This window comes from Acinonyx jubatus, chromosome B1 (assembly GCF_027475565.1).
Source record: "Acinonyx jubatus isolate Ajub_Pintada_27869175 chromosome B1, VMU_Ajub_asm_v1.0, whole genome shotgun sequence".
In the NCBI taxonomy this organism is placed as follows: Eukaryota; Metazoa; Chordata; class Mammalia; order Carnivora; family Felidae; genus Acinonyx; species Acinonyx jubatus.
Genome location: NC_069382.1, coordinates 16,752,942 through 16,775,719, shown reverse-complemented (window position 1 = coordinate 16,775,719; position 22,778 = coordinate 16,752,942). Strand labels below are relative to the sequence as shown.

The 22,778-nt window shown below is 42.4% G+C and overlaps 1 protein-coding gene across 6 annotated transcripts in view; it reads left to right on the top strand.

The window, feature by feature from the left end:
* FAT1 (FAT atypical cadherin 1) overlaps positions 1–22,778 on the top strand; it is a 132,699-nt gene that overhangs the window by 91,010 nt on the left and 18,911 nt on the right. For all 6 annotated transcript variants that reach the window (XR_008295854.1, XM_053216327.1, XM_053216325.1 and 3 more), the window contains 9 exons: positions 2,824–3,099; positions 3,264–3,474; positions 8,984–13,051; positions 13,772–13,968; positions 16,359–16,512; positions 17,507–17,740; positions 18,561–18,950; positions 21,191–21,405; positions 21,658–21,795. Coding sequence is in view for 5 of the 6 variants with exons in the window: in XM_053216327.1 (XP_053072302.1) it covers positions 2,824–3,099; positions 3,264–3,474; positions 8,984–13,051; positions 13,772–13,968; positions 16,359–16,512; positions 17,507–17,740; positions 18,561–18,950; positions 21,191–21,405; positions 21,658–21,795 (5,883 nt within the window). In the remaining variant the exon portion in view is untranslated. The remainder of the gene's footprint in view (positions 1–2,823; positions 3,100–3,263; positions 3,475–8,983; positions 13,052–13,771; positions 13,969–16,358; positions 16,513–17,506; positions 17,741–18,560; positions 18,951–21,190; positions 21,406–21,657; positions 21,796–22,778) is intronic.

The following is a 22,778-nucleotide window of genomic DNA, read 5'->3' as shown; positions in this document are numbered from 1 at the left end:
TAGTGAGTGCATCATTAGCAGAGGTGGGTGGTGGTGGGGGGCGGGTCACAGTGTAACCCCCAGTACCTTCTGGAAACAGCACTGCTCCATGTTTTCCTGTCCTGCCATTTTCTGCTTAGGATGCTGATGGGTATTGATTCAAGTCACTTTGCTTTATCTGGTGTATCGAGGTAACTTAGGAAATCCAGTTAAGGCTTTTTCTTTTCTTCAAAACAGCTTTGCTTTCATGTTTTCTTACGGTTTCTTTCAAGCATCGGTCAACATTATGCTCAGGTCATTTGGTTGAATCTCTTAACCCTATCCATTAGCAAGTGGCTAAAACCCTTTGTGTTTCCCTTTTCTTACCTGGAAACTGGGCATCGTGATTTTGTCCTCATAGGCACTTCTGAGGGGTGAGTGAGGTAGCACACCGGGTGCTTGTGCTTGAAGCCCTTGGAACCAGTTGCCCTTGTGCGCCCACAGAGCAGTCGTTATTGCGTATCAGCACTGGTTTGGACTCTTTTCCCCACCTGACACCTGAGTCACCTCCCTGTCCCCATTCTCCATCCCTGCGATTCATCTTGCTCTGCTAGAATGGTCTGCCGGTTGAGAAGAGGAGGTAAAGGTGAATTTCCTCCAAACAAATAGTTCAAAGCACACGGGAGTTTTTGTTCTCAAGGCTCTGCATACTGGATCCTCCCTTCTCCCTTCTCCTTTACCATCTCTTAGTTCGATGTCCTTCTCTCCAGTCTCCAGAAGCTAGGATGTGTGATGCTACTACTTGCCTTTACGTCTGACCAAGGCGTTCCCCCCCAATCCCAGTATACACTGATCATCTACGCAAGCCAAGGCTTACCTCCTCCTTAAAAGCTTTCAAATGTCCCACACCATCTCTGGACTCCTAAAAAGTTACTTGATAACTTACCTGATAATATGTGGCTTCATATGCGTAAGACATTTCATGCGGAGGTTGAAAGCTACCCAGGGCAGAGGCTGTTGCACATATATTTGCCCCCCAGTGTTGTGTAGGTGAGTGCCGAGTGTATAAGGGCCCTGCGGCCGTGTTTCAGTGGAGTTGCTGTATCAAAAATGGTTGTTACTGGGGCACCTGGGTGGCTCAGTTGGTTAAGCGTCCGACTCCAGCTCAGGTCATGATCTCACAGTTCCTGGGTTCAAGCCCTGCGTCAGGCTCTGTGCCGACAGCTTGGAGCCTGGAACCTGCTTCAGATTCTGTCTCTCTCTCTCTCTCTCTGCCCCGCCCCCCTTGTACTCTGTCTCTGTTTTTCTCTCAAAAGTAAATAAACATTAAAAAAAATTTTAAAACAAAGGTTGTTACTTTAGCTGTTCTATTTAGTTGTGATTAATTGACTTTAGAGCAGAAGTAAAGTACCTCTGCCCAACACTAACTTCGTTAGAAAAATAATAACATAAATTTATAGTGGAAATGAATATATAATGGTTTAACTTAGAGAAATTATAACCATCTCTTCTGGATCATCACTGACCTTTGAAAAATGGTCTGTAATTTTCAATGTTTACATAACTTTCACATAAAATCTTTCTGTGGTTTAGCAAATGCATATCTTAAGTATATAAAATTTAATGTTACAAGTCCATCAGTGATGTTGTAGGGTTTTATGAGAGCACTGGTGTAGTTTCCATGGAAAGACCTCTAGTTCACATGCCTGCACCAGTGTGCTTAATAAAAACCTCTGCGTTCCCGGGACTTTGTCCTACTGTGCCATTTGGACTAGTGAACCTCTTTATACAGGCTAATGAAGCTCAGATTTCTTGATCGTAACTAAACCATCTTATTATAATTGGTACTGATTTGCACTATGCCTTATCCACACACATCTTTTCAATCTGAAAAGTAATCCTCTTACTGTTAAAGTAAAAAAAAATATTTTTAATTCAGCTTAGGACTAAGTTTTTTTAATATTGGCTTTTTTTCCCTCTAAGGTTTTTATTCTAGGATGACTTTTTTTTTTTTTTTTTTTTTTTTAAGAGAAAGAGTGCGAGAGTATAAGTGGGGCAGGGGCAGAGAAAGAGGGAGAGAGAATCCCAAGCAGGTCCCATGCCCACGGCAGAGCCCACAGGGCTCGATCCCATGACCATGAGATCATGACCCAAGCTGAAGTCAAGAGTCAGATATATAACAGACTGGACCACCTAGGTGCCCCTGTGCTGACATATTTAAGAGAGTGTATCTTTTCAGTGTCCTTAAATTTTTTTTAGGAAATGAATGTGTTTCCTATTTATATGTAAGTTTTATGGTCACAAAAATGTAATGAAGATTTTAAAGCACATTTCTAATTTATCAATAGCAATTTGGAGTCCTAAAGATTAGAATGAGAAATTTAAATACTAGGAATCATCTAAAAAATAAATAGATCAACACAGTAATCATCCAGTATCGTACTCTCCTCATTAGTGTGGTGGTTGCAGATTCAAATCTGATACAAGAAATTAGCCTTCTGTAAATCCTGCTCAAGTAAATTCTTGGTTGCTCTTCCATGAGTACTCTAGAAATATCTCTCTAGTGGTGACCTAAGAGAAATTAAGTATTCAGTCAGAAAGAAGTGTGTGAAAGGTGTTCCATATGCCCTCCAAAGTTACTTTCAAGAATTTAGAGAGGTGTTCATTATCTTGCTCATACAGGTAAGAAGCAATGAAAAATTTTAAGGATATTTTTTTTTATTGTAGGTTTTTGTTTTTATTTCCCAATTTTATATTTCATTTTGCTAAATCCGTTTTTTTCCCCATTGTGCACCTGATTTTTCCCCTTGATTCTATAAATATTATAATTAGGGATATTATAATGGGTCTTTTTGGTCATTATAGGTATTCATCAAAGTAATAGATACAAATGACCATCGTCCTCAATTTTCTACATCAAAATATGAAGTTGTTATTCCTGAAGACACAGTGCCAGAAACAGAAATTCTACAAATCAGTGCTGTGGATAAGGATGAAAAAAACAAGCTCATCTATACACTGCAGAGCAGCATTGATCCATTGAGTCTCAAGAAATTCCGTCTTGATCCTGCGACAGGCTCTCTCTATACTTCTGAAACACTTGATCATGAAGCCATCCACCAACATGTTCTTACCGTCATGGTACGGCTTTCTGCTCATCCTTTGGCCAGTATTTGGTTTCTGAAAGGTCTCCTGTGTTTAAGAGTGATTTTTAATCCCATATAGGGGAACCACCCCCCCCCCCCCCCCCCCCCCCCCCCCCCCCACACACACACACAGGAATGATAATGTATTGAATCTTTCAGGTACGGGATCAAGATGTTCCTGTGAAGCGCAACTTTGCACGGATTATTGTCAATGTCAGTGACACCAATGACCATGCCCCCTGGTTCACAAGTTCCTCCTATGAAGGGAGGGTTTATGAATCTGCAGCTATTGGCTCAGTAGTGTTGCAGGTTACAGCTCTGGACAAGGACAAAGGGAAGAACGCTGAAGTGCTGTACTCGATCGAATCAGGTAATTTTGGAGCCCTCAGTATGTTAATTTAAAAAGTACATTTCTTTTCTAAAATTTCACATGTAGAAACATTTCTGTGTGTCACTGTAAAAATGGCTTAAATTGATCTTCAGCTACCATTTTACGTATTAGGAGAAAGAAGCCTCTTTAGAAAGCAAGGTGAGACTCATGAGACTCCTACATTCCAGTAAAGAGATTCACATTCTTAGCATGATTCAAGGCTCTGAGAAGTCTTGCAGTGAAGAAAACCGGTCCAGTTCCTTATTTCCACAATGTTGTAACCATACGACATTTTCCTCCATAAGACTTGTTAACTCTGAAACATTGTTAGGAAACCACTGGCCTTAGTAATTTAACTTTTAGCCAGGGAGTATTTTCTCTTGGGCAGAGCAGGAAATTCCATGACAAGAGTGCTGGTGTCCTGCCTCTGCTTACCCCTTCCAGGGTTAGTTTTTCTGCCCCTGTCATCCACCTTTTACAGTTGAGTTTCCTTCATGGAATTAGGTTGTTGCAATAGGGCCCAGGGTGGCGATTTGGACTGGAAACGTTGAAAAGCCCAAGGAGCCTGCTGGAATTGGGCAAGGAAGGCCACCTGAACTGTCGGCGTGGACCTTTCTTCTAGGTGTGGCAAGGCAAGAGATCCAGGGTCTTGCTGGTGGACACAAGGAGGATCACCCAGAAATAGTTGTACCAAAGTGAAATATTTTGTTCTCTGTTCTCTTTTATGATGCTATTCGGTCTTTCATTTATTCATTCCATGGGTGCCGCGCTAGGAACTTGATAGGTAGAGGCTATCACTGCTCCACAAATGTATGTTCATGGCAAAGGAAAGCCCCTGATTGACACAGGGATCTGCTTTAGGGCATATGTTTTGTACTGTCAGAATTCATCTTGCTTTGGAACGTTCCCTCCTTCTGCCAAATACAATGAGTAAGTGATTAAGTATCAAGAAGGCAGCTTCCATTTTTTCCATGTTTCTCAAGGTCATTGTTAGTACAAAGAATATAGTCTCTTTCATTCTTCTCACTCTTTTATAAGTCTGTTCCTCTGCATATTTAGAAATTGTGCATTTCCTAGACATTGGTATTGGTGTAGAGGTATGAATTAACTATAGGTCCTATAATCAAAAGCTGGGTACATGGAGAATAATTGTTAAAAAAATGTGTTTTATGTGGTTAAACTATTTTTACTTAGTATTTTCAAAGCTTCATTTGTTTCCCTGAAAATAACCAAATATAGTCCATTACTTACAAATAAGATCTTATGTGCTGCTCGTAGTTCAAGGTTAAAAATGTAGTGAGTGCCTTGAACAAAGATGAAGGTTTTTCCACGGGGTCAGAAATTTCGTTGTTAAAAAAACAGTGCATTCCCTTTGTGCATGCCTGCGCACTTCAATAAAATAATTTTCTCACAGAGAAACCGCCTGGGTTTGTGTAGGAGAAAATGTTCAACTTTCCCCTTAGCTTTCACATAATTTTCAACAACTGGGTGGTTAAAGTACGATTCTTGGTGCCTCACTAAAGGCATGTGCATTCTTTAAATGCTTGCGATGACTGATGGGATTAGTAATTTGGTATTCCAAGAATGAACTGTATCTCCACTCAAACAGTAGATAATACCAAGGGCCTATTTCAGTGTAGCATTTGAACTTCTTAGAAGATAATTTTTATAGATTGGGTAATATAAAAAGTGTGCTCAAAAATTGTAGGCAGCAGCTACTGTTAAAATGCAGAAGAGTGTGTGTGTGAATCTGTTGGGATAGGTGGAAATGTAAAGTGGTCATAACACCTTTCATTTCAGTTACTCATATTCACCTTCTCATTTGTCAGGTTACATTTGATAAAGTTCAGAAAACTAGTTACAAATTCAGGCTGTAACACTGCATGTTTAATTAGCAGCAATTCATTGAGCAAAAAGTTTGGTCTCATTAGGAGTCTTCAGGGAAAAAGGAATTAATTAAAGGATATTTTCAGTAACAACTGACTTAACGTGTTCAGAGACATCAGCGCCCTATTCTGGACCGTGTGGTGTGTGTGTGTTTCTTTCTTTTTTTAAAGTAGATTATTGTAACTTCCAAACTGTCATGATGCCTGGAAATAGAAGATACTCTGTAAATATCCTTATTGACTAGAATTGATTTTCTTCCTCAAACTTAGGTTAAATAGAAGTGCAATTGCAACTGTACATTTCACACTTGAGGCTGCCATCCTGTTGGGCAGTCAGTGCTTTACTGAGGGTCCACAGCATGTCCACCATAGGAAGAAAGATTTCTGTGCATAGCTCTCTGACATTTTCTTTTGGGGTATATGTGTGTAATACAGTCATAGCTAATGTGCCCAAATTCACATGTTTGTCCAGATAATTGCCTACTTCAAACACAACAATCTAGGGCTACACGGAAATCACCAATATCTCCAGCTAAAGCGAATGACTTAAGCCCCCAACCTAGTAAAGAGTTCCACCACTGCCCTATTAATTTCTTGACAAATAACATGCGTGTATTTCAGCATTTGATGAATTGTACCCATCAGTGGATCAGACGGGCATGTTTAAGCCACTCAGCTGCCCAGCAGTGTTTTTCCACATAAGTATGTTGCTTTCCCATCTGCAAATCTGATGATTCCTTCCATACTGTATATGTATGTCGGAAACCCCCTGTTAACTGGCTAGCTGGGTTCCTGTTTAACCTTCCTATTAAGATACTTCTGGTAGTAATGTTTCTGAATTTTATATACTGATTAAAAAAAATTTTTTTTAATGTTTATTTTTGAGAAAGCGTGAGTGGGGGAGGAACAGAGAGAGAGGGAGACACAGAATCCGAAGCAGGCTCCAGGCTCTGAGCTGTCAGCACAGAGCCTGACGTGGGACTCGAACTCCCTAACCATGAGATCATGACCTGAGCCAAAGCTGGATGCTCTACCAACTGAGCCACCCAGGTGCCCCTATATACTGATAAAAATTTTTATCAGAAATTTCCATTTAGTATGTGTTGCTTTTGTCAAAATATACTTCAGAATGTAGTGCTTAATCCAACACGTGGTTGTTGGTAGTGATAGAAGTAAACTGCAGAAAAACAGAACCAAGTAAAAATATAAATATAGTGCTTTGATGAATGTATTAATATTTTTCAGGCTTCTGGTCTACCCATTTGGTATTTAATTTATCTTTCCATCCGTGCATAGAAGTTGTGTCATTCATCAAATATTTACATAGGACATAGGATATGTCTCTGTGTGTCAGGCATTCTTTTTAGGCACAGGTGATAAAAGAATGTATAAAACAAGCCATGCTTAAATTGGGCTTACATTCTAGTGGAAGAACGGATAAGAAGGTTACAATATGTGTTATAAAGAAAAAACAGGATAAGAGAATAAAACAGCCATTCTGATTAGGGAGGTAAAGGAAGGCTTCACCACATTCTCTAAGCAGAAGGGCATTTGGGTAAAACTTGGATGGATGGATGGATGGATGGAGAAGCAATGATAATAGCTGGGGAAGACTGTTCTAGAAAGAATCCACCAAATACAGTCATCCTGAGATGAGAATGTTCTCGCAGGGATGAGGCGTGAAGAGCCAGCAAGGCTGGGAGGGCAGGGAGCGCGTTGTATGGCAAGTAGAGTGTTCTAATACCACCAGCTTGTTTCACTGCAGAGAAAATCTATTCATTCTTCCATGTTGGGCCTCGCATGTTTGAAGCTTTAAGATTTCACTACACAAAATAAGAGAAATGCCAAAGAGAGGATTGAATATAAAATATGGTAGGTTGGCTGCTTCGTTAGTACAGGCTTAGGGAAAGCCCAAGGGGTGGGGATGCAGACCACTGTACAAAGGTTTTCTCAGTCTCCATATTAGTCCAGGCAAACAGTATTGGAAGGCCTGCGTGGTGCCCAGGTAGGGTGAGAAAGGTCCCTGGAGTTCGGGTGACTGACTAAAGCACAATGAGAGAATCTGGGATTGTTGACTCATACATGCGGACAGGCAGAAGTTAGGGTCTGTGAGGCGTGGCAAAGGCCTCACGGCTCACCCATTCATGGGCAAGGGTTCAGCTTGGAACTTGGGGCTTGTAGAGAAGAGAGCCCGGCCTCTGCCCTGTTGTAGACTATTCCTCATGGCCGTGGGGCCGAGACGTGGAACTGGGCAGGCTTAATGAAAACCAGACCCGGTCTGGCCTCAGAAAAAATTATATTATGGATTTTGGGAAAAAGTATTAAAGGAAGGAAATGAAGGCTGTCGGGGAAGTGTTTACTAGTAATGATGTGGAGAAAGGAGTGCTTGGTCAATCCCCCGTTTCTAAATCACACTAAGTGATTCTGGCCTATGAAGGGCCACACGCGGTTGCAAACCTAGACGAAAACAGAACTTGAAAAAAAACAGTTAAGTGGCAAGTCAGGTTTGTTTTGGGGAAGTGGGATAGTTCATTTGGGGAAAATAAACTCAGTTCCGTGAGGGGGTAATGGATTCGGGACTTATGGATGTGAAACAGAACAGAGACGGAGTGCGTGTAGGTGAATCCAGTCTGAGGACCCTCACACTGCTGTAATCTATCCAAAGAGATCGTAAACTGCTAGACTTCAGTAAGCTGCCGGTGTCTTCAGAAAGATTTCAGTTGATGATGCAAAACCTGGACTATTGTGGAGTTGCATTTGCAGCAAAAGGCACCTACAGTATAGCTGGAAAAGGCCCAAAGCGAACAAGTAAAACCGTCTGTTTTAGAGTTATCTGTCGGCACTGTTGACACTTGGGAGCAAAAAATCCTTTGTTGTGGGGCTGCCCTGTGCATTGTAGAATGTTTAACAGCATACTGGATCTCTATCCAATGAAAGTTAGTAGCGCCCTCCCCCTCTAGGTGGTGGTAACTAAAAACGTGTCTAGACATTGTTACATGTCCATCTAGACAAGATCGCCCCCAATTGAGAACCACTGACGTAGAGGGTAGATTGACCTGAAAAAGATTAAGAAGGGAATATTACAGAAATCTTCGAAAGCGACACAGTAGGGCAGGTAATGCACAAGCTCATTCAACAATTCCCTGGATATTTAAAATAAGGGACAGCTCTCTTGAACCTTGTTAAATTTTCTCGGTGAATTGAAGTCTTCATTTTCATAATGAGTAAGAGTCTTGAAAACTTGCAAGTGATAAATGCTGAAAGTAGAAGTATGTTCAAAGGGTTTTTGAGGGACCGTTGGAAAATTATTAACTGCCTTACAAAAGGATAACCTTCTACAACATATTCCTGGTTCAGGTGATAGCAAGTGAGTTCTGGCTTTACCTAGAGTAATATTTGTGTTTCTTGCTTTTCATAACTTACAAAACTCTGAAAAGTCTGCCTCATTTTAGGTGGATAAAAATGAAGTGAGTTCTATTCAAATGTTGATAACCCCTGAATTTCTGTATAATTACAGAATAATCACTTTTAAAGATTAAAAAAAAAGTTTGTGTATTTCCAGCTATTACTTGTATTGGTCCTTGCATTTTTCTGTAACATGTTTTTACCCCCTCTCCTCCTAGGAAACATTGGAAATTCTTTTACCATTGATCCCATCTTGGGCTTAATAAAAACTGCCAAAGAATTAGATCGAAATAGCCAAGTGGAATATGACTTAATGGTGAAAGCTACCGATAAAGGGAATCCACCAATGAGTGAAATAACTTCTGTGCATGTCTTTGTGACAATTGCTGACAATGCCTCTCCTAAGTTTACATCAAAAGAATATTCTGTTGAAATCAGCGAAACTGTCGGCATTGGGAGTTTTGTCGGAATGGTTACAGCGCAGAGTCAGTCGTCAGTGGTATATGAAATAAAAGATGGAAACGTAGCTGATGCTTTTGATATTAATCCACATTCTGGAAGCATCGTCACTCAGAAAGCCCTGGATTTTGAAACGTTGCCCATTTACACATTGATAATACAAGGAACTAACATGGCTGGTTTGTCTACTAACACAAGTGTTTTAGTGCATCTACAGGATGAAAATGACAACTTGCCAGTCTTCATGCAGGCAGAATATACGGGACTCATTAGCGAATCAGCTTCAACTAACAGCGTGGTCCTAACAGACAAAAATGTCCCCTTAGTGATTCGAGCAACTGATGCTGATAAAGAATCAAATGCTCTGCTTGTGTATCACATTGTTGAACCATCTATACACAAATATTTTGCTATTGACTCTAGCACTGGTGCTATTCATACGGTACTGAGTTTGGACTATGAAGAAACAAGTACTTTTCACTTCACCGTACAAGTGCATGACATGGGGACACCACGTTTATTTGCTGAGTATGCAGCTAATGTGACTATACGTGTAATAGACATTAACGATTGCCCTCCTGTGTTCTCCAAATCATTATATGAAGCATCTCTTTTATTGCCAACATACAGAGGAGTAAAAGTCATCACGGTAAATGCTACGGATGCTGATTCAAGTGCATTCTCACAGTTGATGTACTCTATCACCGAGGGCAACATTGGGGAGAAGTTCTTTATGGACCACAAGACTGGTACTATAACTGTACAAAACACAACTCAGCTAAGAAGCCGCTATGAGTTAACCGTTAGAGCTTCTGATGGCAGATTTGTAAGCTTTACCTCTGTAAAAATTAATGTGAAAGAAAGCAAAGAAAGTCAACTGAAGTTTACCCAAGATTTCTACTCTGCAGTAGTGAAAGAGAATTCCACTGAAGCCAGAACATTAGCTGTCATTACTGCCATTGGGAACCCAATCAACGAGCCTTTGTTTTACCATATCCTCAACCCAGATCGCAGATTTAAAATAAGCCAGACTTCAGGAGTTCTGTCAACCACTGGCATACCATTTGATCGTGAACAGCAGGAGGCATTTGATGTGGTGGTAGAAGTGACCCAAGAACACAAGCCTTCGGCAGTGGCCCATGTCATTGTCAAGGTCCGCATAGAAGACCAAAATGACAATGCACCAGTGTTTGTCAACCTTCCTTACTATGCTGTTGTTACAGTGGATACCGTGGTGGGCCACGTTATTCGCTACGTTACCGCCGTTGACAGAGACAGTGGCAGAAATGGAGAAGTGCATTACTACCTTAAAGAGCATCACGAGCATTTTCGGATCGGATCCTCAGGTGAAATTTCACTGAAAAAGCAGTTTGAACCTGACACCTTAAATAAAGAATATCTTGTTACAGTGGTTGCAAAAGACGGAGGAGACCCAGCGTTTTCGGCTGAAGTGATAGTTCCGATCACTGTTATGAATAAAGCCATGCCTGTGTTTGAAAAACCTTTCTACAGCGCAGAGGTTCCGGAGACTATCCAGATGCACAGTCCGGTTGTCCACGTACAAGCCAACAGTCCAGAAGGGTTGAAAGTGTTCTACAGCATCACGGATGGAGATCCTTTCAGCCAGTTTACTGTTAACTTCAACACTGGAGTTATAAATGTCATAGCCCCTCTGGACTTCGAGTCCCACCCGGCTTATAAACTGAGCATACGAGCAACCGACTCCGTGACCGGTGCTCATGCTGAAGTATTTGTTGACATCATAGTGGAAGACATCAACGATAACCCTCCTGTGTTTGGTCAGCAGTCTTATGCGGCAACCCTGTCCGAGGCAGCTGTCATCGGCACGTCTGTCGTTCAAGTTAGAGCGACAGATTCTGATTCAGAACCAAATGGGGGGATTTCATACCATATGTTTGGGAACCATAGCAAGAGTCATGATCATTTTCACATAGACAGCAGCACCGGCCTCATTTCGCTAGTCCGAACTTTGGATTACGAGCAGTTCCAGCAACACAAGATTTTTGTAAGGGCTCTGGACGGTGGCATGCCCCCCCTGAGCAGTGATGTGGTTGTGACAGTGGATGTCACGGACCTCAATGACAATCCGCCACTGTTTGACCAACAGATTTATGAAGCCAAAATCAGCGAACACGCCATGCACGGGCATTTCGTGACCTGTGTGAAAGCATATGATGCAGACAGCTCAGACATAGACAGGTTGGACTATTCCATTCTCTCTGGCAATGATCATAAGAATTTTGTCATTGACGGTGAAACAGGGATCGTCACACTCTCAAACGTGCGCCGGCACACCTTGAAGCCATTTTATAGTCTTAACGTTTCTGTTTCTGATGGAGTTTTTAGGAGTTCAGCTCAGGTTCACGTAACTGTAATTGGAGGCAATCTGCACAGTCCTGTTTTTCTTCAGAGCGAATATGAAGTGGAGTTAGCTGAAAATGCTCCCTTACACACGCTGGTGATCGAGGTCAAAGCAACTGATGGGGATTCTGGTATTTACGGTCACATTACTTACCATATTGTAAATGACTTCGCCAAAGACAGATTTTACACAAATGACAGAGGACAGATATTTACTTTGGAGAAACTTGATCGAGAAACCCCAGCAGAGAAAGTAATCTCAGTTCGTTTAATGGCTAAGGATGCCGGTGGAAAAGTTGCTTTCTGCACCATTAATGTCATCCTTACAGATGACAATGATAATGCACCCCAGTTTCGAGCAACCAAGTATGAAGTGGACATCGGGTCCAGTGCTCCCAAAGGGACATCCGTCATTAAAGTTCTTGCAAGTGATGCCGATGAGGGATCCAATGCCGATGTCACCTATGCCATTGAAGCAGATTCTGAAAGTGTCAAGGAGAATTTGGAAATTAACAAACTATCTGGCATAATTACTACAAAAGAAAGCTTAATTGGCTTAGAAAATGAGTTCTTCACTTTCTTTGTGAGAGCTGTGGATAGTGGGTCTCCGTCAAGGGAATCTGTGGTTCCTGTGTATGTTAAAATACTTCCACCGGAAATACAACTTCCAAAATTTTCGGAACCGTTTTATACCTATACGGTTTCAGAAGACATGCCTATTGGAACAGAGATAGACCTCATCCGAGCAGAACATAGTGGGACCGTTCTTTACAGCCTAATCAAAGGGAACACTCCTGAAAGTAACAGGGATGAGTTCTTTGTGATTGACAGACAGAGCGGCAGACTGAAACTTGAAAAGAGTCTTGATCACGAAACGACTAAGTGGTACCAGTTTTCCATACTTGCCAGGTGCGCTCATGAGGACTACGAGGTGGTGGCATCTGTAGATGTTAGCATCCAAGTGAAAGATGCAAATGATAACAGCCCTGTGTTAGAGTCTAACCCGTATGAGGCTTTTATTGTTGAAAACCTGCCAGGGGGGAGTAGAGTCATCCAGGCCAGGGCATCTGATCTGGATTCGGGAACCAATGGCCAAGTCATGTACAGTCTAGATCAGTCACAAAGTGTGGAAGTCATCGAATCTTTTGCCATTAACATGGAGACAGGCTGGATTACGACCCTCAAGGAACTTGACCATGAAGAGAGAGACCATTACCAGATTAAAGTGGTTGCATCAGATCATGGTGAAAAGGTCCAGCTCTCCTCCACGGCCATCGTGGATGTTACTGTCACCGACGTCAACGACAGCCCCCCACGATTCACGGCAGAGATATACAAAGGGACCGTGAGCGAAGATGACCCACCAGGCGGTGTCATCGCCATCTTGAGTACCACAGATGCCGATTCTGAAGAAATTAATAGACAAGTTACATATTACATAACAGGTAAAACATTGAAGCAAAATGGTTTAAGTTAAACATAAATCGGATTAGAGGTATACATTTTGAAATAATAGTATTTTAGGGAGATCGGGAGTTAAAGGGATGATTTTAATTAAGTAAGCCTAAAATAAGTAGAAATGACATCTGTTAAGCTACCTTGAAGAGGGCTAACAGTTGTCATTAGACTGTTTTTGTTTTGAATGTTTATTTTTGAGAGTGAGAGCGTGAAAGCTGGGGAGGGGCAGAAAGAGAGAGGATCTGAAGCAGGCTCCAGGCTCTGAGCTGTCAGCACAGAGCCCAGCACGAGGCTTGAACTCCCGAACCGTGAGATCATGACCCGAGCCGAAGTCGGAGTCTTAGCCAACTGAGCTACCCAGGCACACCCCGGGACTGTTTTTGATTTGTGTGACTCATTCTGTTGAACTTTAGCAAATGATAAATATGTATAACAACTATATTTTCCATATAGGGTAACGTATTGTTTAGTAGGCTTTTATGTTTTCTTTAGCTTAATGCTGTGTTTCAGTACACATTTTAATGCCTTGATGTTTTGGTGGTGGTGGGAGTAACTGGGAAAGTTAATAAGCCAAATTTAAATGTAGTAATTTTTAAAAAAAACCCTTAATTCTTTTAAACCATAACACTAAATGTATTTATGTCTCCTGTCACTTAGATCTTTACTTATTTCAGCCAATTTGTCCTCTTCCTCCATTGATTTAATAGGAGGAGATCCTTTGGGACAGTTTGCTATTGAAAATATACAGAATGAATGGAAGGTGTTTGTGAAGAAACCTCTGGACAGGGAAAAAAGGGACAATTATCTTCTGACTATCACAGCAACCGATGGGACCTTCTCCTCAAAAGCCATAGTTGAAGTGAAAGTTCTTGATGCAAATGACAACAGTCCCATCTGTGAAAAGGTAGGCGGTTCTTTCTCTATGTATTACGAATTTGGATTTCTTTCTGAGCCTTTCATTCGGACTCTCCTGTGGCGCTGGCTGTAATTCAGATGCGTTTCGTATGATAGCCGGTGAGCATTTAAGCAGAGGTGAGTGTTGAGTGGGGCAAGAGTTGGATCAGCTCCAGAGCTATTTTGGGAAATGCTCATTCACAGATGCTATAAATTACACACAAGGTTGCAGTTATGTTTAACTCTAAAAATGCTTTGTGAAGATTTCATTCCCCTTATTGGGGGCTGAGCCTGTTTCGGGGGCACTGGCTGTTGTACACGAGGTCTGTGAGGGTGCTCCGCAGCTCTGGGGCCCGTTGAATATGAGAACACATACACCAAGAAGGAACCGTTCCCATCCAAGGCTGCAGTGGGAGGACCGGGGCAGGAGTGCTCCCGGGGAGGGGCGGGGGTGTCAGCCTTTGGGAGGTGGTGATTAGATCGGCAGAGGAGTTGGGACTCCGTCCTAGAGAAGAGAGGACCTCGGAACCCGTTGTGTTTGGAAGGTGGAGCTGCCGTGAGCCAAGAGTTCCTTACAGAAGACATGTTCGTTCGACAGTGTCGTGTACACTTGGATGAGCGCGAGTGAGAGCACGGGGTGGAGGCGGCCAAAGGCACGAAGGGACAAAAGACGGTGCAGAGCACAAGCTGGTGCCCGTGGTGCCGCCTGCGGGTGACAACATGGCAGGCGTGGGATGTCGGGATTGACTGCCATTTCCTACAGAAGCAAGTGGGAGAAAGACCCAGATAGAAGCCTGGGGTGGGGTTGGCTTAAGAGGAAGCATGTTGTGGTCTGTATTGGACTCATTAAGTGTAGGGTCACGGGACATCCAGTCGAATCGGTTTTGTAGACGTTTAGAGACGGTGAGATTGAAGATGGGTAGGGATGCAAACTTGGCCGTTTCTTTGGATGACGGACAATGGAATCCATTCGAGAGGATGATCACGAAAAGGGACAAAGAGCACCTGTGGGTATTTCCTCTCCTAGGGAGAAGGGAGGAGGAAGCAGAGGCGGGAGGAGGAGACCCCTACCAGGGCAGTGTTACTGAGAGGGCAGGAGCCGAGGATTTTTAGGAGGCAGGACAGCAAATGGGGGTTTGGCTGCTGAACAGATGATGGAGCTGTGGAAGCGAACTGTGGGACTCTGAGAGTGGCTTGGAGACGGAGGGCTCGGCATCATGATGCGGACAGGTGCCTGGTTGCAGAGAGGGTGCGTGTCAGTAGGCACATAGATTCGTCCACCGAAGAAAAGAGGAGAGTCTGAGGAAGGAAGAAGAGTGGTAGATGAAGGGAAGGCTGGGGAAGAGAGCGGGGAAGACAGTCTGGAAGAGGGACAGAGGAGATGAGCAGTGTCACAGCTGTGGCCAGGGACAGAGCCGTTCTCAGGGAAATAGAGCACAGTCAGCAGGGAAGGGAGCTTCAGAGGAGGGAGGACTTCATTCCCATCCATGTCTCTACTTTTTGGCAACAGTATCGTGTACGGCTGGGGGGTTGGTTAAGTCTTTGTGTGTCACATAGAAAATAAATGTGTGCATCTTATTGTGTTTTTCTTTTAAACACTCACACATTACTTGGATATGATGCGCTGTCATCTTTGAGAATAATAAAATTAAGATATTAGTTCATTTGAAATCATCAGTGTTGCAAAGTATCCTGTTTCATGAGTCATAAAGTGTAGTTCATCTAGAATTCAGCTCATCTTAAGGAAAAAAAAAAATCAACAGAATCTTACCTGTTAGCCTTGTGTGTTGGTTGATAGCATGGATTTCTAATGAGATGGAACTGGAAAGAAGTGTTGATTATGTTTGAGTTCAGTCAGATGGGAAGGGCGGGGGCAGGGTAACAGAAGAGTCCTGGCCATGGTGTCGCTTGCACTCACCCTGGTGACCTGGGGGAATCTTTGTTTTCTCCATGACATGAGGATCACGTCTGTCTCCACTGCAGTCACCTGGCTCTGTGTTAGGAAAGATTGCAAATAATAACTTCCTGTATTGAAAATAGGATGGAACAGGCATTGACTCACCAATTTTCAGGTATATATGGAATGCTACTATGTTCACTCATAAGATTTTAAGTTAAACGTGAAACCAACTTAAAGACACAAAGTATTCAGAATTCTGTAGGTTAAATGTCAGATCAGACTTTTTCATTGATACAGAGGAATTACCTGTGACGTGACTCCTTTTTGTTTTAAATATGTTTTATAAGAAAAATCGGTTTCAAAAGCTCCTCGGATTTTTAAATTCTGTCATTTCCCACATTTTCTGTGACCAAAGTTAAACGATTATTTTTTCTGTTATCCCCTTGGCAGTCATGTTAACGCTTAATGTTTTATGTTCGTGGTATTCAAAATCTTTGTAGAGCTTATATTCGGAAACGATTCCAGAAGATGCCTTTCCCGGGAAGCTGATCATGCAGGTGTCTGCTACAGATGCAGATATCCGCTCCAATGCTGAAATTACTTACACATTATTTGGTCCAGGGGAAGAAAAGTTCAAACTAAATCCAGACACAGGTAAGATGGGGTTTGGGGCAAAATTAACCATGTTCCAGCAAAGTCGTATCAGATATAGGTGGTCTTAGGTCACATGTAAAATTTGAAATTATATCCCGTTCCTTGAAAATTTGCTCTGATGCTACAAAATTGGCATCTTTTAGAATTAGAAATCTACACAGCAATTTAGTGTGTAAAATTTGGGATAAGATAAAAAAAAATTGACAACAATATCACCTACTTGAACCCAGAATTTAAAATTTAGTTTTTAATAGTAACTTTAAAAAAAACTCCATAATTGGGCGCCTGGGTGGCTCAGTCGGTTGAGCGTCCGACTCTAGCTCAGGTCATGATCTCACAGTTCGTGAGTTCAAGCCCCGTGCTGGGCTCTGACTGACAGCCCAGAGCCTGGAGCCTGCTTTGGATTCTGTGTCTCCCCCTCTCTCTGCCCCTCCCCTGCTCATGCTCTGTCTCTGTCTCAAAAATGAATAAACATTTAAAAAAAAAACACACAACTCCATAATTTAAGTATATCTCAAACTTTGTGCTTTATCTGTTTTGTATATAGTTTTCTTGACTATGTGGCCATAAATTAATAATTTAGCATATTCATTAAATGATGAATGGTATTCTGTTCATCTTTATATCTTTAAGACTGTTAGATTGTTTTCTCTCTTACAGTTTGTATTTTGTTAATATCAGGAGTCCAAGTAACAGTTTTCTGGGAGTTCCACCCCCCAGAACTGATTGTAAACGTATGAATCTGTAAGTCAATTTAAAAATATTTTAAATTTGGTAAATAGGTAGCTTTTTTTTTTTTTTTTTAAAAGCTAGCTCCCAGCAGGGTTTGGAAACCTGGATCTCGGTGTGCTCCTGCAGCCATTGACTCTATAGCATTGATAAAATTGCTGCTCCAAAATTTTGTCATTGTAAGAGGGAAAGGGGAAGAAATAGATGTGCATTTGCAGCTCACACCTTAAATTTCAAGTGAATCCACTTTCTTGTTTGTTTTCAGGTGAACTGAAAACATTAGCCCCCCTTGATCGTGAGGAGCAGGCAGTTTATAACCTGCTCGTCAAGGCCACAGATGGAGGGGGTAGATTCTGTCAAGCCAGTATTGTGCTCACATTAGAAGATGTGAATGATAACGCCCCTGAATTCTCAGCCGATCCGTACGCCATCACCGTGTTCGAGAACACAGAGCCTGGGACGCTGTTGACTAGGGTCCAGGCCACGGACGCAGATGCAGGTACCGTCCAGCTGATGCTGTTGGCTTCAGACTGTGCTCTTAAGATCTTAGGAACCTCATCCCCAATTCGGTCTCTTTAACTTACTGACCTTATGCATATTGATTAACTCCCTGTTGTATTTTTTAATTCCTCAGCATTAAAAATGGAATGAAATCTTTAGCATAATGAATTCATTTTTTATTCACGTTTGAAGTCTCAAAATTGTGCCCCGTGCACGTACCATTGTAAGACATCTGTGGTGTCCCTAAAATTACGGTCGGAGACTGTATTAACTGGTCTTCATGTCCAACTGAATTAATCAGCGAAGTGTTATTTTATGAATAAACCATTAGTGACGTAGAGATTTTAATGTGGCGACAGAACAGCAAATGTTACACTGCTGTAGTTTTATAAACCTTTCACAATTTTTACGGAGAATATAATAGTCTAGGATACATATTTGTCATCTTTCGATAGAGAAAACAATTTCTTAAGTCATACTAATACTGAAGAATTGAAGCAATAACAAAAGTACCACTTTTCAAATAAATCTTTGACACTGAGGCTAAATCATGGATTTCATTTTAAAAGACCTGCTGGGTACTGCAGGACCATATGCTGTAGAATTTAGTCTTAAAAAGCCAGGTAACTATGGAATTGTATTTGTTTTAGGTTAGTAAGCTGTCAGTGAAAATGTTTGCTTCTTAAAGATCAGAGTCCTAGGAGCGTCTCAGTAATGAGCGTTCGCATTTTCCTTTTAAAACATGCTACGCGTTTTTTCAAAAAATAATTTCAATTTCTTGAAATAAGACACTCTGGCGTGATGTCATGTGTCAACAGGACTGAATCGGAAGATCTCCTACTCGCTGGTCAACTCTGCTGACGGGCACTTCTCCATTAATGAATTCTCCGGAATCCTTCAGTTAGAAAAGCCCTTGGACCGAGAAGTGCGGGCCGTGTACACCCTGACTCTGAAAGCCGTAGACCAGGGTTTGCCGAGGAGGCGGACGGCTACCGGCACTGTTGTGGTGTCCGTCTTGGATATAAATGACAACCCCCCTGTGTTTGAATACCGTGAGTACGGCGCCACCGTGTCTGAGGACGTTCTTCTCGGCACGGAAGTTCTCCAGGTGTATGCGGCCAGTCGGGATATCGAAGCGAATGCGGAAATCACCTACTCAATAATAAGTGGAAACGAACATGGAAAATTCAGCATAGACTCCAAAACAGGTAACCTGCCCTGAAAATGAGAAGAAGGCCTTTATTCTGCCAAAAAAGGCGAGATGGCCCAGCACGTTAGGCAGTACAGAGTGCCAGCTCGTAGATCGGCAGTAGCTCCTTTAAAAAGATGAAGGTTCTAAGTGCCTTCGACGTTTAAGCGGGGAAATGAAAGCACACTCCAGGAATTCAGTTGAGATGTCCGATGCATTACATGAGTAAAGATCAAGAGGGGGAGGTGGTGGAGGGCCTTGCGTAATGGCTACTCGTTCTCCATATTGAGTCCACGTGAAGTAGCTTCTTAAGGGAAACCATAGTTTCCGCCTCTTCGATCCTAGTCTCTGTAGGAGGCATCTGATAATTCATTAAAATTGACGTCTTCATACGCTAGGTATATAGAATAGCCAAAGTACTTTGAATCGCAATGAATAACTATCCACAAGGTCAAGAGTTGCAGGAGGTATTGACTCCTGCTCCATACACGCTTTTGTCGTCTTGTTAACCTGTGGTCTAAGCTGTTCGAATGTTGTACAAAGTCACTCCTTTCAAACTGTATTTAATTGAGTGTGACTATTTCAGATGAGGAGCAGGTGTGTGTGGATGAGATTTTAAAACGTAGTTTTAATGCATACTGTAGAATTATTACTTTTAGGGCCTTTTAATAGGATGGACTGTAAGGAAACAAGAGGTGTTAAAGGAATCGTTAAATCAAAAAGATTTTATTTTTTATTTTTAAAAATTTCCATCCAAATTAGTTAGCATACAGTGCAACAGTGATTTCAGGAGTAGATTCCTTAGTGCCCTTTACCCATTTAGCCCATCCCCCTTCCCACACCCCCTCCACTAACCCTCAGTTTGTTCTCCGTATTTATGAGTCTCTTCTGTTTTGTCCCCCTCCCTGTTTTTATATTGTTTTTGGTTCCCTTCCCTTATGTTCGTCTGTTTTGTCTCTTAAAGTCCTCATATGAGTGGTCATATGATTTTTGTCTTTCTCTAATTTCGTTTAGCATAATACCCTCCAGTTCCATCCACGTAGTTGCAAATGGCAAGATTTCATTCTTTTGATTGCCGAGTAATACTCCATTGTATATATATATACCACATTTTCTTTATCCATTCATCCATTGATGGACATTTGGGCTCTTTCCATACTTTGGCTATTGTTTTTTTGGTTTTTTTTTTTTTTAATTTTTTTTTTTTCAACGTTTATTTATTTTTGGGACAGAGGGAGACAGAGCATGAACGGGGGAGGGGCAGAGAGAGAGGGAGACACAGAATCGGAAACAGGCTCCAGGCTCTGAGCCATCAGCCCAGAGCCTGACGCGGGGCTCGAACTCACGGACCGCGAGATCGTGACCTGGCCGAAGTCGGACGCTTAACCGACTGCGCCACCCAGGCGCCCCCATACTTTGGCTATTGTTGATAGTGCTGCTATAAACACGGGGTGCATGTGTCCCTTCGAAACAGCACATCTCTATCCCTTGGATAAATGCCTAGTAGTGCAATTGCTGGGTCGTAGGGTAGTTCTATTTTTAGTTTTTTGAGGAACCTCCATAGTGTTTTCCAGAGTGGCTGCACCAGCTTGTATTCCCAAAAAAGAGATTTTTTTTTTTTAAATGATAGGATGTAAATAGTTATTCTGGAGACATAAAACAACATATACACTTGTATAAAAGAAAAACAATGAGGAGGAAAATATAAGCCAAAAAGTAGAATTCTTACGTTCCCTTTTTATTGTACTGTAGTGGCATCCATAGTAAACTATGGTTTAGAAGAAAGAAGAAATATAATTTTATAGTGGAATGTGGGTAGTATTGACTGGGAAAGCAATTTATGTATCACAGAGAAATAAATAAGGATCTAGGAATAGGCAAATTCATAACTTTTAATTGCTGAATGAAGAAATTATAAAACGCATATAAATGATAGGGGCGCCTGGGTGGCTCAGTCAGTTAAACATCTGACTTCGGCTCAGGTCACGAACTCAGTTTTTGAGTTCAAACACCACGTTGGGCTCTATGCTGACAGCTCAGAGCCTGGCACCTGCTTCGGGTTCTGTGTCTCTCTCTGCCCCTCCTCTGCTGGTGCTGTGTCTCTCTCAAGAATAAACAAACATTAAATATATATATATAAATGATAAATGTTTGAAGTAGAAATTAGAAATGGTTTGTTTAAAAGTTTCGATTTCAGTCACAGTAGGAGAAAGTGGTGGCATTTTAAAGTAATGAAAGTCATTTTGATTTTCTGTGCAGGGGCCATCTTTATCATTGAGAACCTGGATTATGAAAGCTCTCATGAATATTACCTGACTGTAGAGGCCACTGACGGGGGGACACCTTCATTAAGTGATGTGGCCACTGTGAGCATTAACGTAACCGATGTCAATGACAACTCCCCTGTGTTCAGCCAAGACACCTACACAGCAGTGATCAGCGAAGATGCCGTCCTTGAGCAGTCTGTCATCACGGTGTGTATTTCCTCCCCTACCGTGTTCTTCTTCTGGATCTTTGCAAGAAATTTCAGGAAGACCGATTCAGTTTTTGTTGTGGCCTTACTCGAAAATAATTGGAAGATGGGGAAATGTCTTTTGTTACCCTAGTCAATTACTGATTCTATTATAAATGATTGCCTTCTAACAGCTAGTTACTGATGGCAGAAAAGCTTGCTTCATAGACCCCTTCCTCAGCTGTCTCCTAAGTAGGAGCGTGATGTCTTCTAGGTTATGGCTGACGATGCTGATGGACCTTCGAACAGCCACATCCGCTATTCAATTACAGATGGCAATCAAGGAAGTCCATTTACAATTGACCCTGCCCGGGGAGAAGTAAAAGTGACCAGGCTTCTCGACCGGGAAACAGTACGTGCAAAACTTTGGCTTAAATTGTTTACAGATTACCGAGTCGGTAAATAGAAGCTCCTTGTCCACTTAATGGGAGGCACCAGAAGGGTACAACCAACCTTGTTCTCAGGCAGTGAGAAGTAAGATATAAATACTGGAAAAGCAATTTCAGTACGAAAATCTCTACAACAGAAGAGATGTGTTTCATACTGATAGAAGTTTGCATAACAAAAGTCATGTTCAGGAACAAACTACTATCGGCTCTGGTGTTTGGAGGCACTTCATGGAGCCAGAAGCTGGGTTTTCAGTAATGGCAGACTCAGAGAGCCATAGTTGTGGAGAGGCGAGTCGCCGTGAGGAACCGTTCGCATGAACAGAGACGTGGAAGACGTGGCAAGTACTTAGGTGATCATACTAGGTTGTGTTGGAGTAGAGGAGTCCTGGTGAGAAGTGAGGGACGTGTGCTAGGACGGGGTTCTAGGAACAGAGCAGAGGTTCACGCTGGCTGCTGCAGGCACAGGGAGCCTCTGAGTATTAGTGAGCCTGGGAGCGACTTGCCGAGGTGACTGTGCGGGTGAGCACCACGGTAGGCCTGAGTGGGGTGTAACATCGTGAGCCACCGGGCAGGTAGGAAGCCCAGGGCCCAGGGCTCCGTGGTGAGACACCGAGAGGCTGATTGGGAAGTGCTGTGACGCGCGAGCAGACAGATGCAGAAGCTTCGTGAAGGAGGCCTTAGAATCTGTGAAGCTGAGACACGGCCCCGCGTAGGAAGCGGTGGTGGCCAAGATGCCGGCTCCCCTCCACCTTGCTGTAATGGGGTGGCGCCCTCCAAGAGAAACGGGGTATTGTGAGGCCGCGGAAGCCTAGCGCCGGGAGAGGTTGTGGCATGTGGTTTTTGACGTTGTTTTAGAGGAGAGTGACGTACGTAAGTAGAAATACTCAGCCAGGATTCAGAGAGTTTACTCAAACTTCAGAAACTTGAAAGCCAGGAACACGGAGAT